The following is a 20,203-nucleotide window of genomic DNA, read 5'->3' on the forward strand; positions in this document are numbered from 1 at the left end:
ACACTCCCCTTGTCCCGGAGCACTAAACAGAGCTCCCTGGCCACACCCTGCACCCGTCTCAGGGAATTCACTGAGTGAACAGATAGAACAGACACCCCACTATTCACAAGGACAAAATATAAACTACCAAGTATCTCCACAAATGCCTAAAAATAAATGCAGCAATTCAAGAAACGAGAATAAGGAAGACAACAGACACCCCAAAGGAACACAACAACGCATCTACACTAAATATGAAAATGAAGAGGTTGAAGAAATACCAGAAACAGAATTCAAAAAATTGATCATAGGGTTACTTAGAAGTAATCAGAAGCAAATTCACAAACTAAGGAAATCCATACATGACAAGAAAGAAAAATTTTCCCATGAAATTGAGACTTTAAAGAGAAATCACAATGAAATATTGGAAATGAGGAATTCAATAGATCAAATACAAATGCGGTGGAAAGCCTTAACAACAGACTCGGTGAGGCAGAATAAAGAATATCCAAGTTAGAAGACAAATCTCTGGAAATTTTATACTCAGACCAAAAAACAAGAAAAAATTAGAAAACTATTAAACAGTGTTGGAGATCTATGGGATACTATCAAACGATCCACCATATGGGTCTTAGGAGTTCCTGAAGGAGTGGAAAGACAGAATGGGTGAGAAGGCCTTTTAAGTGAAAAAATTATAGAAAACTTCCCTAAATTAGAGAAAGGGATGTCCAAGTACAGGAAGCACAGAGAACTCCTCAAAGACATGACCAGAAAAGATCCTCACCATGACACATTGTAGTCAAACTCTCCACAGTAAAACATAAAGAGAAAATCCTAAAATGCACCAGAGGCTGGTGCCGTGGCTCACTTGGCTAATCCTCCACCTGCGGCACTGGTACCCCGGGTGCTAGTCCCGGTTGCTCCTCTTTCAGTCCAGCTCTCTGCTGTGGACCGGGAAGGCAGTGGAGGACGGCCCAAGTGCTTGGGCCCTGCACCCACATGGGAGACCAGGAGGAAGCACCTGGTTCCTGGCTTTGGATCGGCAGAGCGCCAGCCGTAGCGGCCATTTGGGGAGTGAACCAATGGAAGGAAGACCTTTCTCTCTGTCTCTCTCTCACTGTTTATAACTCCCTCTCTCTCACTAACTGCCTGTCAATAAATAAATAAATAAATAAATAAAATGCACCAGAAAAATACCAGCTTTCTTTCAGAGGATCTCAAGTTAGACTCTCAGCTGACTTCATCAGAAACACGACAGGCTAGGAGAGACTGGTGAGATATAATCCACATCTTAAGAGAAAAAAACTGTCAACTCAGAATACTGTACCCTGCAAAGCTCTCATTTATGATGAAGGTGAAATAAAGACATAACAAACAGAAATTGAAAGAATTTGCCACCACTCATCAGCCTTACAAAAGATGCTTAAGGATGTGCTACACACAGAAACACAGTCATCACTATGAAAGGTGAAGGCAGAAAATCTCCCAGCAAATATATAAAGGAAATCCAAAGTAAACAACAGGAATATTTATGGAAAAATGGCAGAACCAAGTTGCTACTTATCAATAGTCATTTTGAATGTAAATGGCTTCAACTCTTCAGTTAAAGACACAGACTGGCTTAATGGAAAAAAAATCAAAATCCATCTATTTGCTGCCTACAAGAAACACATTTCACCAACTAAGATGCACACAGACTGAAAATGAAAGGATGGAAAAAGATATTCCATGCTGGGGCCAGCGCTGAGACACAGAGGGTTAACGCCCTGGCCTGAACTGCTGGCATCCCATATGGGCGCTGGTTCGAGACCCACTGCTCCACTTCCTGTCTAGCTCTCTGCTATGGAAAGCAGTAGAAGATGGCCCAAGTCCTTGGGACCCTGCACCGATGTGGGAGACCTGGAAGAATCTCCTGGCTCCTGGCTTCAGATCGGCACAGCTCCAGCCGTTATGGCCAATTGGGGAGTAAACCAGCGGATGGAAGACCTCTCTCTCTCTCTCTCTCTCTCTTTCTCTCTCTCTCTCTCTCTGCTTCTCCTCTCTCTGTGTAACTCTGACTCGCAAATAAATAAATAAATCTTAAAAAAAAAGATATTCCATGCTAACAGAAACCAAAAAATGACCTGGTGCAGCCATCCTAGTATCAGACAAAACAGACTTTAAACAAAAACTGTTAAAAGAGACAAAGAAGGGCACTATGCAATGATTAAGATATCGGTTCCACAGGAAGATGTGACTATAATAAATGTATATGCACCTAATTACAGGGCACCTGGCTATTTAAAAGAAATGTTAATGGATCTAAAGTGAGACACAGACTCCCATACAATAGTAATGGGGGATTTCACTACCCCACTTTCAGCAATGGACAGATCACCCAGACAGAAAATCAGCAAGGAAACAACAGTTAATCTACACTATAGACCGAATGGACCTTTTCATCCTACAATTGCAGAATACACCTTCTTCTCACCAGTGCATAGAACTTTCTCTAGGATATACCTCAGGCCAGGCCATAAAGCAAGCCTCAGCAAATTCAAAGGAATCGAAATCACACCATGAATCTTCTCTGACCACAATGGAATGAAGCTGGAGATCAACAACTTGAGAGTCTCTAGAACACATGCAAACACATGGAGACTGAACAGCCTGCTCCTGAATGAACTGTGGCTCACAGAAGGAATCAAAAGAGAAATCAAGGCCGGCGCTGCGGCTCACTAGGCTAATCCTCCGTCTTGCGGCGCCGGCACACCGGGTTCTAGTCCCGGTCAGGGTGCCGGATTCTGTCCCGGTTGCCCCTCTTCCAGGCCAGCTCTCTGCTGTGGCCTGGGAGTGCAGTGGAGGATGGCTCAAGTGCTTGGGCCCTGCACCCCATGGGAGACCAGGAGAAGTATCTGGCTCCTGCCATCGGATCAGTGCGGTGCGCCGGCCGCGGCAGCCATTGGAGGGTGAACCAACGACAAAAGGAAGACCTTTCTCTCTGTCTCTCTCTCTCTCTCACTGTCCACTCTGCCTGTCAAAAAAAAAATAAAAAATATTTCTTTAAAAGAAAATATAAAGGCAAGCCACAGAATGATATAAAATATAGCCAATAAGCACATGAAAAATGGTCAATATCATTACTGAACCATGAAATGCAAGTTGAAACCATCAGGTACACTTACATATCCAAGAAAATGGTCATAATTAAAGTCTGACAATATCAAGTGCCAACAAGGATGCAAAGCAACTTTCAGACTCTGTTCAGAGGAGTCAAAAATGGTACAACCGCTCTGAAAAAAGATCGCAGTTTCTTATAAAATGAAATACATTGCTACACTATGATCAATATACAGAAAGAAATAAAAATAGCAAAATATACTTTTTTTTAAAAAAAGGATTTATTTATTTATTTGAAAGTCAGAGTTACAAAGAGAGAGGAGAGGCAGAGAGTAAAAAAGAGAGAGAGAGAGAGAGAAAGAGAGGTGTTCTATCCACTGGTTCACTCCCCAATTGGCCGCAAAGGCTGGAGCTGTGCTGATCCGGAGCCAGGAGCCAGGAGCTTCCTCCAGATCTCCCATGCAGATGCAGGGGCCTATGGACTTGGGCCACATTTTACTGCTTTCCCAGGCCACAGCAGAGAGCTGGATTGGAAGTAGAGCAGCCGGGACTCAAACCAGCATCCATATGAGATGCTGGCACTACAGGTGATGGCTTTACCTGCTATGCCACAGTGCCAGCCCTACAAAATGTACTATTAAGTCAAGCAAAAAACTTGAAAACATGAAAACACTCCACAAAGGAGAACACAGAATAACACACAGAAGTTGTCCAACCTCAAGAGCAATCTGGAATGAAAATAAAAAGCACAATGATTTACCACTTTACAATGCCAGATTCATAGAAAATATGAACCATGACTGCACCACTGTAAGGAACGACTGGGGAAATGGCAACTCTCAGACACTGCTAGCTTGAGTGTCGGCTGGTGTGGCCACTTTGGAATACAGGTTGGCATTAGGTACTCAAGTTGAAGATGCTTACTCCCTTTGGCCTTGCAATCCCAGTATTAGGTATATTTCCCCAGAGAAAATCTTTCATATGACCATCAGGAAATTGATACAAGAATTTCACAGTGGCATCATTTACAGAATAATAAAACACCAGCAACAACCCAAGTGTCCATTATCAGTGGAGCAGATAATTTGTGATGTATGGTCAAACAACGCCTCATATAGTCAGAGCTACGTAGTCTTCAATTGGGCTTCGTCTCAGGAATATCATACTGACTGAAAAAAAGCAATGTGGATCCATCAATGCGCAGTGCAGAAATTCAAACAGGTGTGGTGAAACTATTCACAAGAGATGAACATAAAGTTGAGGATGACAGCTGGAGCTGAGAGGACCGCAGCAGTGACAGTGGACCACTTCTTGAGTAGGATGCAGGTCCTCAGAATGTTCCTTATGCCATCTTTTCACCAGACACACTGATTTGCAAGCATTACTCTGCATCTATTCAAACTTCAACATAATTAAAATACAATACATGATTCTTAAATAAACAAAATGGTAAAATTTGTCTTTAAAAGTATTCTCTGCCTACCCGAAAAATCTTGTGCATCCGCATGGTAGCTGAACAAAAGATAAATCTTGTGAGAAGCAAGCGAAGAAATTCATCTCCAAAAAACTGGAGGAATGCCTGATCTGCAAAGAGGAGAAAGGTGACAGTAAAAGGCTGCTTGCATGGAAGTAACAACTCAGAGGGGGAAGGAGACTGCAGGAAAGCCTCTCGACTCCCCTGCCTGGGATTAACACCTTCACAAGGCCAAACAACTTAAAATAAGCAACAATTTTAAGCCATTCTAATACATCTGGTAAGTGTGCAGTTAGATTAGTAGGGTACCTATTGAACGTGAATGTGTCAGTAGCTGTGCAATATCGCGGTTGATTTTTCGAAGATATTCTTGACACTTTTCCCACAGGCCTCTACGCATGCTTGACAATCCAGAGACAAATAGGAAGGCCATTAGAGGATTGTTCAAAAAGAGAGTGAAGAGGCTACCTCGTTGAGATTGATCTGTAATAACAAACACGTTTTATATATATAGACAACAGTTTTACAGAAGAGATACATATGAGGAACATTTAATACACTGATTGAGGTAGAGAGTTAAGACCTATATCATTAAATCATAATGCAACAAAACAAATTCTGCATTAAACTTTAAAATCCACCCAGAATGTCACTTTCTGCTAAGCAAACTTAAAAATAACTGATTCCTAATGCTCTATCTGTAGCCTAGACCAAATTCCTTAGGTCTAGCATTGTACTACCCCACAGTAGCTAGTGAATATTTAGAATGTGACTGCAGCCCACTGTAAATACACACCAGATTTCCAAGCCTTAATATGCAAAGACATGCTGTTAACACCCATTTCACCTCTTTCTTTTTACTTTTTAAATGGAGGTTCCACCAGACAACTTAAGTTACTGCACTCAGTCTAACTCTTAGCAGTGCCTCAAACTCAGAATGTCAACAGTTGAAAGCAAATTCTTTCCCTTTTGTTCTCTAAAAACATACTTCTCTTCAAATATCACTATTTCTACCAGTAACACAGTCAGAGATCTGGAAGTCTATTCCTACCGCCTTCCTCTCCCACACCCAGTGCACTGCCAGTCCGGTTGGTCTATGGGCTCAGTGTCTTTGGAAGCCAGCTACTCAGCCATTCCCCTAGCTCTGGCTCCCACCATTTCCTTATTTCCAATCGATGCCCTTTCTAATTCATTCTCCACGGGTTAAGTGGAGAGTTTCCATGTTACTCGTTGATTCAAAAATCTTTTGCTGTTTTCCCATTAGTCTCTACTTAAACAGCTTAACAAATCTTAGAGGGGTGTTATCACTTTAGGCCACAATTCTAAACTCTACTCTTTGGCCAGAAGGAACTACTTTAATTGCTGTAAATGTTCCAAGAACTCTCTTACCTCAGGCTCATAGCAGGTGCAATTTCTCTGCTGGAATCTCTTGTTCAGGCTTTCCCCCTCTCCCATCTAATCCTAAATGTCCTTAACGTCCACTTTAGATGTTGTCCTGGCCCCTTCCTTCACCCTCCCTGCCGGTCAGGAGTTCCTAGTAGTGTTTGTGTACCTCTGCCTAGGAGACACGGACAGCACTGCAGGAAGTGGCTGCTAGGCTGTCTCTGTCTCCCTGGAGACAGGAGGATGCGTGAGGAACAGAACTGTCAGGGCAGAGTGCCTAGCTCCGGCATCTAGCATAATACTTGACAAAACACGTGTTGAATAAATGTTTGTTAATTGAATGAAGTAACTCCTGGCTAATGAGAGAAAAACAGGCACTAGGTACCAGATGTGCAAGAAGCTTGTTGGGCATTCCAATTAGTTCTTCTGACCAGATAGAGGGTCAACCCCTTTTGCAGAGGTGAATAGCAATAATGCCTATTTGAATAAATCCAAAATGTTTACCACAAAAGAATTTCCCATCTGCTTATATAATTAAACAATTCATTTAAGGTAGTAGAGATCTATGTTTTATAGCACAAAGATCGGATACTGGACCAAAAAATGTTAAGGAACTGTACTACAACTAAGCATATTAAAAACAAGGATAGCCGGGCTAGCACTGGGCACAGTGGGTTAGGCTGCCACCTACAACTCTGGCATCCCACATGAGTCTCGGCTGTTTACTTCCGATACAGCTGCCTGCTACTGTGCCTGGGAAAGAAGTGAAAGATAACCTAAGTACTTGAGGCCCTGCCACCCACGTGGAAGTCGGGGATAGAGTTCCAGGCTCCTGGATTTGGCCTGACTGAGCCCTGGTCGTTGTGGCAAATAGAAGATCTTTCTCTCTCTGTCTCTCCTTCTCTCTAACTCTGCCTTTCAAATAAATAAAGTAAATCTTTAAAAGCAAAACAAAGTGAAACAATGATAGCACATATTGAGTACTTACGGTGTACCTACCATTATTGTATCAGGTAGGTAATATTATTATTTCGATTGGATAGATGAAGAAGCTGACAGACTGGCTGAGTAATTTCCCAAGGTCAAAAAGCTAGTAAGTGGCTAAACCAGGGTTCAGTTCAATCAGTTACCGCCAAAGTCTGTGCTTTTCTCCTCGAAACAATCTTCAGACCAAATAATCTTGGTATTAACCATCTGACCACATAATTTTAAGTACAGCTCCATTATGATAGAACAGACTGGTAGCAAAAAGTACTCTTAAAAAATTGGAAGGGGTTGTACTGCGCCAGAAAAGCTAGCAGGATAACAAAATCTCAAAGCAGGAGGATTTGCCATTGTTTTGAAGGTAAGTTCTATCCCTTAGTAATTTGACTCTTAGCTCTGTGAACTTACTATTTCTCCATGTTTCTCCCTGGGAAACAGAAGAACTTACCTTCAAACAACGGGAGAATCTCCAGCTTCTCTCAGGCATTCACTTCCTGTGTCAAGCTATGTCAGCAGACAGGCTTCCGGCTGGTAAGCGGCAGTAAAGTGCCGTCTCCCACAGAGACATCAGCACTATCCAGTCAGGGAGATAGTGAGACAGTGACAAGGACTGCTAAGACGGCACTACGGCTTATTTAGTATTTCACCTACTAAATGGTGGGGAGCTCAATGGTGTGTGTCACCTTGAAGGACAATCCACTGAGGACAAAATTTTAATTTTCAGCCATTGGAGAAGTGGCCAAAACACTAACCTGTCTGGCAGGCAAACCATAGAAGAGGTTCTTTTATGCAAGAAGTACAAGTAGAACGTGAATAAAAGAAACTCTTTAAGTTGTGCCAGTTAGGATATCCTAACTCTTATACTCAAGCTGAGAAGTTTTCTAGACCAGTCATCTTCTGGTCTTAGAAGGTGCCTATACTATATAATCAAAAGATCTAGTAAATCGGCCGTTGCCGTGGCTCACTAGGCTAATCCTCTGCCTGCGGCGCTGGCACCCCGGGTTCTAGTCCTGGTTGGGGCGCCGGATTCTGTCCCAGTTGCTCCTCTTCCAGTCCAGCTCTCTGCTGTGGCCTGGGAAGGCAGTGGAGAATGGCCCAAATCCTTGGGCCCTGCACCCGCACGGGAGACCAGGAGGAAGCACCTGGCTCCTGACTTCGGATCAGCGCAGCGTGCTGGCCGTAGCGGCCATTTGGGGTTGAACCAATGGAAGGAAGACCTTTCTCTCTGTCTCTCTCTCTCACTGTCTAACTCTGCCTGTCAAAAAAATTAAAAATCTAGTAAATCTACATTACATGGCCGTGGCAAGTCAGCCAAAAAAACACCTATAAAACAAATTTCAAAGTATATAAATCAGGAGATCAATAGCAAGGAACAAGACCATTTTCTCAGGGGCAAATTATCTCAAAGCTTAACAGCACCGAATGAAAGAACTCCAGTTATTGTGAAGGCTTCAGGGTGTTTTGCATTTTGACACCTGCCACGTTAAACATCAAAAACTCACAAGTGATCATTATGGGAGGAAAAACAAAGATCAGTATTATTCAAAATGTAGACAGTGGTTATTAGCGACCTATGAGGACACCAGGTAATGAGGGAACATACCTTGTAAAGCTTTTGGATATGCTGTAGGAGAAAGCAAGCACACTAGGGGCTGTCCAAACAAGTTTGTGAAGTTCTGTAATATACAAGAATTTAAAACTGGCATTAAAGACCTACCAAAAACCGTTTCTTAGAAATTTTCCAAAGCACATCATTTGCATAATGACTGGGCCCGTTAATTCAAGAGTAGATACAGAAACATCAGTAAGAGTTGGAGACTGCCATTCATATACAATTACCATGCCTCGTAGGCTCTCTTAAAGGTTTTCAGTCAAAACAATAAAGTAAGTGATCAACTGATTTTTCAAATAAGGGCATCTATATGTTGCTGCAGGGAGAAATCATGTCGCTGTCTCCACAGGCTCCTCCAGTGGGCAAAGCATACTAGTGCGAAAGAGCAAATGTTCCAAGATCTAGGATCAGGCTCTCAGCCTCCAAGGTGCCCAAAGTGATTTCCAGGCAGGTAAAGAATGGATCCATCTCTTAGTGTGGCTCATTGCAACTGTTCAGATAGAATGATGCATAAAACTGTAATGTCAAGGTGTTAATTTATAATGAAAATTGCACTAACATTCAAACTACAACTCTGTATAATTAAGGCTATCCTTTCTCTAAGGGTAGATCAACATGAGAAGTAAAATCATAAATTGTTTGTTAAAACAACAAGAAAGATAACACTCCTGGAAGTAAATTTAATAAGAAATGAAAAAAATAACTATAACATACTCCTGAATGACAAAGATGAAGACTTGAACAAATGGAAAGAGATATTATGTTCTTAGAGATGAATCCATTCTAAAATGTCATTACACCAATCTATTAAAGTTTGAATCAATCTCAACAAAAATAACCACAGATCTTTTTTCCCCCTACAACTACAAAAGGTAAATCTCAGGTTCATGTAGGAAAATTAATTATCCAGGAAGACTCTAAGAAAAGCAAAGATGGAGAACTAGACTCATCAGATATTATAATACACTTTAAAGCCTCAGTAATTAAAAATACATGGCACTGATTCAAGGGTGGATTAGAATCAATAATCCAGAATTAGACCCCCAAACATTTAGGACTTCTGTATATATGATAAAGGTAAAAACTCAAATTGGTCAGGAAAATTGGATAGCCATCTAGAAAAAAAGGTGGTTCTCCTCATCTCCCACCCCCATATACTAAGATAAATTCCAAATACAGCAAAGATTTAAATGTAGAAAATTAAATAAAAGTGGTAAAAAAATATAGTAAGAGACCTGGAAGATCTTCCTATTATGATGAACTAAGATTAATAAACCTAGTTATTATATACAAGTCAAAAGCCTGTGCATAGTGAAATACAGCTTAAACTAATCAAAAAACCCAAATGATGGGGCTGACATTGTGGCACAGTAGGGGTGAAGCTGCCACCTGTGACACTGGTATCCCATCTGAGCACCAGTTCAAGTCCTGGCTGCTTCACTTCTAATCCAGCTCCCTTTAATGCGCCCAAGAAAGCAGTGGAAAATGGTTCAAGTACTTGGGCCCCTGCACCCACATGGAAGACCCAGATGAAGTTCCTGGCTCTTGGCTTCAGCCTGGCCCAGCCCCAGCTGTTGCAGCCATTTAGGGAGTAAACTGGCAGATGGGAGATCTCTCTCCTTCTCTGTCTCTCCGCCTCTCTCTGTAACTCCACCTTTCAATAAATAAATCTTAAAAAAAAAAATACAATGATGAACTGAAGACAATGTGAAACTCACATTCTAAAAGATTAACCTCAATATATAAAGAGTTTCTCCACACACATAAGAAAACAACCTACTGGCCCAATAGAAAAGGGGGTGGAAGATAACAGAACTCACAGTAAAGAAAGATAAATGGTTCACATATATGAAAAGATGATCAACCTTACAGATAATAAGAGAAAAATCAAGGCTATACTGAAAATACTGCTTTTTTACCTGTCAGTTAAGAAACAATTCCAGAAGTTTAAGACTGTACACTGCTGGCAAGAATGTGGGACACACACACTCAAAGGTAGATGGCAGGAATATAACTTAGTACAAACATATTAGAAAACAATTTGGTTGTATCCATTAAATTCAAATGCACATGTGATTAACACAGAACTTCCAAAACTGGGAACGCTGCCTGCACATAACACTCTCTAACCCAAAAAATAACAAAAATTCAGTTGTTCCTTGAAGCACTGTTAGCAATAGTGAAGGATTGAAAACAACTGAATAACCATTCGAAAATACAGTGAAATATGCAGCTATGAGAAAGAAATGAGTTCTTGGGTTTGGCTATCGCAGTGCAGTGAGGGAGCTTGCACTCCACACGGGAGTGTCTGGGGTTAGTCCCACCTTCGCTTCCAGTCCAGCTTCCTGTTAATGTGCATGGGAGGCAGCAAGTGATGGTCAAAGTACTTTGTTTGCTACCACTAATGTGAGACATCTGGAAGAGTTCCCGGCTTCTGGCTTCTGCCACGGCTGTTGCATGTATCTGGGAAATGAACCAGTGGATGGAAGATCTTTTCTCCCTCTCTGTGTCTCTTTCTCTGTCACTCTTTGAAATAATAAATAAATAAATACTTAAAAAAAGTTCTTTATAAAAATGATATGAAAGATCTTATTTCTTATTAAATGCAAGACAATACAGAAGTGTACACAGGATGCTACCATCATTTACATAGCTAAGAAAACTAACAACTATATATATGTTTTGTTTTATATATGCATTTGTTATAATGCCTTGAAGGATAAACAAGAAACAGTCAATAGTGATTCCTGACAGGAAGAGATGGGTGAGAAGAGATTTCACAATATAGGTTAAGCAGGTCCATCACTGTGATGTAGCGGGTAAAGCCGCCGCCTACAGTGCCGGCATCTCATATGGGTGCCAGTTTGAGTCCTGGCTGTTCCACTTCCAGTCCAGCTCTCTGCTATGGCCTAGAAAAGCAGTGGAAGATGGCCCAAGTCCTAGGGCCTCTGCACCTGCGTGGGAGACCTGGAAGAAGCTCCTGGTTCCTGCCTTCGGATTGGCGCAGCTCTGGTCGCTGTGGCCAATTGGGGAGTGAACCAGTGGATGGAAGACCTCTCTCTCTGCCTCTCCTTCTCTCTCTGTGTAACTTTAACTTTCAAATAAATAAATAAAATCTTTAAAAAATCTATATATATAGGTGAAGCCTCCCTACTGTAAAAATCTGAAATGCTCTGAAATCCAAAACTTTTGAATAGTGACAGTTTGGGATCTGGAGCATTTTCAGATAGTTCTAAAAAAGAACATTGATTTCCCAAGCTCTCCTTTTCCTCTGCTTTCCTAGCTAGCCAACCACTTTCTTCTGACTTCTTTCTGTTTGTTTTTTTTTTTTTTTAAAAAACAAAACAACTTTATTTTCATCTAATTGAAAGGCAGAGACAGAAAGAAATCTTCCATTTGCTGGCTCTTCACCAAATGCTTGCAACAGCAGAGCTGGGCCAGGTAGAAGCCAGGAGCCAGTAACTCCATCCTGTTCTCCCATGTGGGTGGCAGGAGTCCAGACTTTTGAGCCATCATCTGCTGCCTCCCAGAATGCATTTGCAGGAAGCTGTATTGGGAGTGGAGTAGCTGGTTCACAAACCACACACGGGGAATGCGGGTATCCCAAATAGTAGCTTAAACCCACTGTGCCACGATGGCCACCCCAGACTTATTTTTTAAATACTGTGTAGAGAAGAGTCAGCACAGTAGGCACAGGCTTTGAAAGGTTTGCTTAGTAGCTGACCATTGGTCGGCTTCTGAACACTTAGCTGAGGGGAGGGGTCACACGATTAGCAGAATTGGCAGGAGAGGTTCACCTTGCCTAGACTGTGCAGTCCAGATGGCGTAGGCTGAACCTCTGTTTTCCTTCTAGGAGGCTGACATTTTGATGTGAGCCTGGTAGAGCACCCACATGACCAGTTCCCAATAAAAACCCTGGACACTGAGTTCCTAACAAGTGTCCCTGGCAGACAATATAATCCGTGTTATCACAGCTCACGGCTGGGGGATAAAGTGCATCTTGTGGACTCTGGGACAGGATGACCGCGACAGGACCCTCATGAGTTTGCACCTGGTTTTTTTCTCTACTTCATCCAGGGACCTTTCTCTTTTGCTCATTTCGCTCCAACTCCTTTTACTGTAGTAAGTCATAGCAGTATGACCATATGCTATGTCCTGTGGGTCTTTCAGCAAATCAATGGACCTGGGAATTATTTTGGGTCTCCTACTTGGGTGGCAGAGGTTCAAGTATTTGGGCCACCTCCCGCTGCCTTCCCAGGTGTATTGGCAGGAAACTGGATCAGAAGCTGGATTACAAGCATGGCAGCCAGGACTAGAAATCATATCTAACCATTTTGCTGAATGGATAGTTACGCTAGATAGTTACAAATAGTTGGGTTTTTTTTGGGGGGAGGAGTGATTCCTTTGGATTTTCTAAATATAAATCACACTATCTACAACTAATGATTTTTTTCTCGCTTTCTGAAATTTGTATCTATTATTCCTGTTTTGTTTCTCCTTTCAGAAGTCTGAACAACTTTTGTTACTGTTTTATTTTAAGAATGTTATAGAACTCTTGTCAAGACCAAAACAAGTGTGTGTGTGTGTGTGTTTTTTTTTTTTTTTTTTGACAGGTAAAGTGGACAGTGAGAGAGAGACAGAGAGAAAGGTCTTCCTTTTGCTGTTGGTTCACCCTCCAATGGCTGCCGCGGCTGGTGCGCTGCAGCCAGCGCACCGCGCTGATCCAATGGCACGAGCCAGGTACTTATACTGGTCTCCCATGGGGTGCAGGGCACAAGTACTCGGGCCATCCTCCACTGCACTCCCGGGCCACAGCAGAGAGCTGGCCTGGAAGAAGGGCAACCGGGACAGACTCCGGTGCCCTGACCTGGACTAGAACCTGGTGTGCTGGTGCCGCAAGGTGGAGGATTAGCCTAGTGAGCCGCGGCGCCGGCCCAAAACAAGTTTCTATCACAATAATAGCAAGTATTGCTTTTTTTCTTGCCAAGTTTCATTGCAAATACTATCAGTGTTCCTAAGTATAAAGTTGGGTATTAAATACAGAAGTTCGTCTCAGAATTTGGTGTTCTAGTTAAGAACAGACACTGAATTTTATTACATTTTACAAAATGACTACAGATACGCAGTGAGTTTTATTTATCCTTATGTCACAATATTAATATTGCTTAATTTTCATATATTTAGCTTTAATGCATGATTCAGATACTCTTTTGGCAGATATTCTGATAATAAGTCTATTTCTATTTACTAGTATTTTATTTAGATTTTTTTTTACCATATACTACCAAGCTAATCAGGGTAGAGTTGTGTGTGTTTTTAGTGTGTGTGTGTGTGTGTGTGTGTGTGTGCTATTTTATTTTTAGAAATACTGTCATTTTATAGTCATTCCTACCAATTACTGAATACTATCTGGTTTCTGATAGGCTTCTTAGCTCCTAACCTATAATCATAACAATCTTATAAATATCACTACTGGTAACCTATTTTATTATTATTATTATTATTTTTAAAAAGTTTACTTATTTATCTGAAAGCAGAGTGGCAGAGACTTCTTCCATTTGCTGGTTCACTCCCTAAATGCTCACAGCAGCCAGGGTTAGGCCAGGCTGAAGCCAGGAACTCCATTTGGTCTCCCATATGGGTAGCAGGAACCCAGGTACTTGGGCATCATTCACTGCCTCCCAGGAGCATTAGCAGGAAGCTGGATCTGAAGCAGAGAACAGCTGAGTTGAACCAGGCACTCTGATACAGGATGCAGACGTCCCTGGCAGCAGCTTACCCTGCTGTGCCACAGTGCCTGACCCCACAAGCTATTTTACAGAGAAGGAAAAAGGCTCAGTGAATCCAAGGATATACTCAGGCAGCACAAGTGTGAAGCAAGACCCTTCCCTTACACTTTACACAAAAATCTACTCAACATGGATCTAAGACCTAAATATACGACCCATACTATCAAATTATTAGGGAACATTGGGGAAACTGCAAGACATTGGCACAGGCAAACAGTTCTTGGAAAAGACCCTAGAGGCACAGGCAATCAAAGCCAAAATTGACAAATGGGATTACAACGAATTGAGAAGCTTCTGCACTACAAAACAAACACTCAGCAAAGGGCAGAGGTAACAGACAGAATGGGAGAAATTATTTGCAAACTATGCAACTGATAAAGGATTAATAACCAAAATATATAAAGAACTCAAACTCAACAACAACAAAACAAACAACTCAGTGAAGAAACGGGCAAAGGATTTCAAATCAAAGCCACAATGAGGTTTCACCTCACCCCAGTTAGAATGGCTCTCATACAGAAACCAACAAATAACAAATGCTGGCAAAGATGTGGGGAAAAAGGCACCCAAATCCACTGTTGGTGGGAATATAAACTGGTGCAGCCACTATGGAGGACAGTATGGAGACACCTTAGAAATTTGAATATAGACCCACCAAATGACCCAGCCTTTCCACTCCTAGGAATTAACCCAAGGGAAATGAAATAAGCATCTAAAAGAGTTATCTGTACCCCCATGTTTATTGCAGTTCAATTCACAATAGATAAGAAATCAACCCAAATGCTTGTCAATGAAGACTGGATAAAAAAATTATGGGATATGTACACCATGAATTACTAAACAGTGGTAAAAAAAATGAAATCCTGTTGTTTGTAACAAAATGGATGAAATTGGAAAACATCATACTTAGTGAAATAAGCCAGTCCCAAAAGGACAATGTCACATATTCTCCCTGATCTATGGTAACTAATAGAACACTAAAGGTAAACTATAGAAGTGAAATTGACACTTTAAGATGCAATGATGTTGAACAGCCCTTGCCTTGACTGTTGAGGGGAAGTTTTTTTCCTCATACTATCTGTTGAACTCTTTACTTAGTATAGAGTTAATCTCATGAGTATAAAGTTTATACTTTATACGTGGCTCAATAGGCTAATCCTCCACCTTGTGGCACCGGCACACCGGGTTCTAGTCCCGGTCGGGGCACCGGATTCTGTCCTGGTTGCCCCTCTTTCAGGCCAGCTCTCTGCTGTGGCCCGGGAGTGCAGTGGAGAATGGCCCAAGTACTTGGGCCCTGCACCCACATGGGAGACCAGGATAAGTACCTGGCTCCTGCCTTCAGATCAGCACGATGCGCCGGCCGCGGCAGCCATTGGAGGGTGAACCAACAGCAAAGGAAGACCTTTCTCTCTGTCTCTCTTTCTCTCTCACTGTCCACTCTGCCTGTCAAAAAAAAAAAAGTTAATTAAAAATAGATCTTAGTGAAAAACAAGAATGGGAAGAGAAGAGGGAGGGGAAGAAGTATGGGAACGCAGATACAGTGGGAAGAATCACTATGTTCTTAAAGTTGTATTTATGAAGTGCATGAAGTTTGTATACCTTAAATAAAAGGTTTCTGGAGAAAAAAAAGAAAATGAAAAAATAAAAAGTAGCAGGTAAAAATGCACAAGATGCAAAATAAGTTCTATAGTTTCATCAGATGGAAAGTACTACATATGAAAACACAGCACAGAGTACAGTTAACAGCACAGACTTTACAGCAAAATGCTGTTTGTCCCAACTTTGGCATATACTAGTTCTGTGTATGACCTTCAGCAACTTAACTTTCATGTGCCTTCCTTTCCTTATCAGTAAAATGAGAATAATAAAAGTACCATACTGGGTTGTGTGAGGATTAAATGTGTATACATACAGTGCATGGCACCAGTAGTCCCGATATAAAAATTACCTGTCATGATTATCTAGAAAAATAAAGTAAGAAAGGTACCTAAAAAATGTTGAGGAGGGCTGGCATTGGGGCACAGCTGCTTAAGCCAATGCTTGCAATGCCAACTTCCCATATTGGAGCACGGGTTCAAGTCTCTGCTGCTCAGCTTCCAATCTAGCTCACTGCTAATGAGCCTGAGAAAGCAGCAGATGGTGTAAGAAGTACTTGGGTCCTTGCCACTCATGTGGGAGACCCAGAGGAAGGTTCTGGCGTGTGGCTTCGCCCTGATCCAGTCCCATCTACTATGACCATTTGGGGAGTAAACCAATAGATGGGAGCTCTTTCTCTCTGTCTCTCCCTCTCTCTCTTTACCTCTTACCAATCAAATAATCTTTTTTTAAGAGCTGAGGGGGGATACATTTTTTAAAAAATATTATTTGAAAGGCAGAGATACAGTGTGTGCGGGAGAGAGGGAGAGGAAAAGGAAGAGGGAGAGGGAGAGGGAGAAGGAGAGGGAGAGGGAGAGGGAGAGGGAGGGGGAGAGGGAGGGAGGGAGGGAGGGAGGGAAGGAGGGAGAGAGGGAGATCTTCCATCTCCTGCCTCACTTTCAAATGGCTGCAATGGCTGGGTCTAGGCCAGGATAAAACCAGGAGCTTCTTCCAGTCTCCCACATGGGTGCAGGGGCTCAAGTCCTTGGGCCACCTTCTGCTGCTTTCCTGGGTGCATTAACAAGGAGGTGGATCGGAAGTGGAGCAGCTGGGATTGCATGCCCCAGCACTCAATGCCAGCATCCCATATGGACACCAGTTCCAGTCCCAGCTGCTCTACTTCTGATCCAGCTCTCTGCTATGGCCTGGGAAAGCAGTAGGTGGCCCAAGTGCTTGGGCCCCTGCACCCTCATGGGAGACCTAGAAGAGGCTCCTGGCTCCTGGCTCCTGGCTCCTGGGCTCCTGGCATCCACAACGGAATGTTCTTAAAAGAATCACACAGAACTTACAAAAGTGAAAAACACCATAACTGACATGAAACTCAACTGGCAATTTAACAAGTTAGACAAAGATGAAGCAAGAATTTAGAAACAGCTAGGTTCAAATAAACTATACAAACAAAATGATGGAAGAAAATACAGACACGAGCTTAGGAGATGTGGAAGACATAGTGCAATGTGTACCACACGTATTTAATAAGAGTTCCCGAAGGAGAGAGGCTAGGATGGAATCATATTCAAAGAGATGGGGCCAGTGCCATGGCTCACTTGGTTAATCCTCTGTCTGCGGCGCCAGCATCCCATATGGGTGCCAGGTTCTAGTCCTGGTTGCTCCTCTTCCAGTCCAGCTCTCTGCTGTGGCCCTGGAAAGCAGTGGAGGATGGCCCAAGTGCTTGGGCCCCGCATCCACATGGGAGACCAGGAGCAAGCTCCTGGCTCCTGGCTTCGGATTGGCGTAGCTCCGGTTGTAGTGGCCATTTGGGGGTTGAACCAACAGAAGGAAGACCTTTCTTTCTGTCTCTCTCTCTCTCTCTCTCTCTCACTGTCTAATTCTGTCAAATTAAAAAAAAAATTAAAAAAATATTCAAAGAGATGATGGCAGAGAACTTCCCAGCAGTACTGAAAAACTCTAGCTTATCAACTTAAGAAGTCCCAACTTTGGCAAGTACCAAGGGGCTAAGCCAAACCATCGCAATAGAACTACAGAATGCCAAGAGCACAGAGAATGTCTTTCAAAACAGCAAGGAAAGGAACGAGAGTGAGGCTGACGGGCAGAAGAGATCTCACGTACCAGAACCTCGTTGTGGACCTTTTAATAGAACGGAGCAATCTGCAGACGTCACAGACTTCAGGAAGAGGCTGTTTACATAAATATGCCTGTTTTTACAAACATGGAAGTCATGTTCACTGGCAGGGATCCGGCTGCTATAAATATTTAAGTGCTCAAAAGGATTTGCTTCCAAGGAAAAGACAGCTGAATCAAGGGCATTTATTTTTTTTTAACTTTCACTACTATTACATTACTAAAGGTAAGGCCAATCAACTTGCCTGGTTTATCTCAAAGGAAATCTAAGAGTCACATAGAGGCCACTCCTGTCACACAGCTCTCGGGAGTAGTTCAATCACTCTCCTCCAAAACAGGGTTCAGACTAGTGTGCAAATGAAGCAATGAAGCAGACTGGTTCTGGGAACATCGGTGAGATACTGAACATCCAAAGGGAAAGTTTCTTTAAGCATGAAGGAAGGACAACAGGGCCTTCAATTAATCAACCAACATAAGAGACACAGGTAACAAAGATATATGCATATAGGGGCTACGAAAGCAGCAGAAGATGGCCCAAGTGCTTGGGTCCCTGCTCTCATGTGAGAGACCCAGATGAAACTCCTGGTTCCTGGCTTTGGTTGGCCCAGCCCTGCCAGCTGTGGCCATTTGGAGAGTGAATCAGCAGATGGAAGATCTCTCTCTGCCTCTTCTCTCTGTAACTCTATCTTCCCAATAAATAAATAAATCTTATATAAACATACATATATGTATACGTATATGTATATACATATAAACACACACACATTTCAGAAAGAGACGACATGTTGGTAACAATTACATTCCAGTCAGAATAGTTATATTTTATCTGGTAAATGTGACAGCCCATGTTATAATACTGACATGAATTACCTGGTTTGAATGAGACAAGGCCTGGCTACACCCTTGTTGTTTTCAACCTGTTTGCTAGACTGCATTCTGAAATGGCAAAGACAAGTAAGGATGACAATACTGAGGAAAGTCACGAACACGAAAGGCACAGACCGCTGGCATCCCATAGCAGTTCTCTGCCCACTTCCGATCGAGCTCTCTGCTAATGCACCTGGGCAGGGAGTACAAGATGGCCCTAGTGCTTGGTCCCCGCCCACATCTGGGGGAGACGGGGTGGAGTTCCAGGTACCTGGCTTCTGCCTGGTGGAGCCCTAGTCATTGCAGCCACGTGGGGAGTGAACCAGAAGATAGAAAATTGATCTTTCTCAGTCCTCCTTCTCCCTCTAACTCTGCCTTTCCAACAACTAAATCTTTTTTTCTTTAAAGGTTCATTTATTTAGTTGAAAGTCAGAGTTACATAGAGAGAGAAGGAGAGGAAGAGAGAGAGAGGTCTTCCATCTGCTGGTTCACTCCCCAGATGGCCACAATGGCCTGAGCTGCACCGATCTGAAGCCAGGAGACAGGAGCTTCTTCCAGGTCTCCCACATGGGTGCAGGGACCCAAGTACTTGGACCATCTTCTACTGTTTTCCCAGGCCACAGCAGAGAGCCAAATTGGAAGTGGAGCAGTCAGGACTAGAACTTTTGCCCATATGGGATGCTGGCACTGCAGGCGGCAGCTTTACCTGCTGTGCCACAGCACTGGCCCCTCCAACAAGTAAATCTTGGAAGGAAGGAAAGAAGGGAGGGAGGGAGGGAGGGAGGGAGGGAGAGAGAGATAGATAGATAAATAGATAGATACAGGCAACCCCAAAAAGAAACAAATCAATGCAGAAGAAAATAGACAGCAGGCAGGGAGAAGGATTTTTAAATGATCACCGATATTCTCAAAGATAAAAAGCAAGATAATTATAAATGTGTGATACAGGTATATGTGTGTATAATAGGTATATGTCTGTATATAAAGAAATACTGGATGCTGGAAAACATTGCACCAGTCTTCCAAGTTTAGAAGGGAAATAATTTCTAACCTGTACCAAAGCCATCATTAAAATATGAGAGTAAATGAGAGACACCTGCAGAAGCTATTTAGATCACAGTCACCTTTCTCAGGAAGACGCTGTGCCAAAATAAGACGGTGAAGCCAGAGAGAAGACAACACCAGATTCTGGAGCAGAGTAGCCAATACAGCAGAGCCGCCAGGATAAGAATGAGGGAGATTCTGCAATGAGGGCTGTGTAGCACCAGGGAAGGGCACCAGGCCAGGTGCTCTACCCCG

General features: G+C 42.6%; 1 protein-coding gene across 14 annotated transcripts in view; it reads right to left on the reverse strand.

The window, feature by feature from the left end:
* Positions 1-20,203, reverse strand: part of SCAI (suppressor of cancer cell invasion) — a 166,004-nt gene that overhangs the window by 14,965 nt on the left and 130,836 nt on the right. For 9 of the 14 annotated variants that reach the window (XM_008273310.5, XM_089302555.1, XM_089302564.1 and 6 more), the window contains 3 exons: positions 8,523-8,595; positions 4,862-5,035; positions 4,562-4,662 (listed from right to left, as the gene is read on the reverse strand). The exons of 1 other annotated variant lie outside the window; for it this stretch is intronic. In XM_008273310.5, the coding sequence (XP_008271532.1) occupies positions 4,562-4,662; positions 4,862-5,035; positions 8,523-8,595 (348 nt within the window). Of the gene's footprint in view, positions 1-4,561; positions 4,663-4,861; positions 5,036-8,522; positions 8,596-20,203 lie in introns of those variants that run through there. 4 more of the 14 variants (XR_016212023.1, XM_089302571.1, XR_016212032.1 and 1 more) reach the window with 4 other exon arrangements.

This window comes from Oryctolagus cuniculus, chromosome 1, assembly GCF_051225735.1.
Source record: "Oryctolagus cuniculus isolate XC-2025 breed Fujian yellow rabbit chromosome 1, ASM5122573v1, whole genome shotgun sequence".
Classification (NCBI taxonomy): Eukaryota; Metazoa; Chordata; class Mammalia; order Lagomorpha; family Leporidae; genus Oryctolagus; species Oryctolagus cuniculus.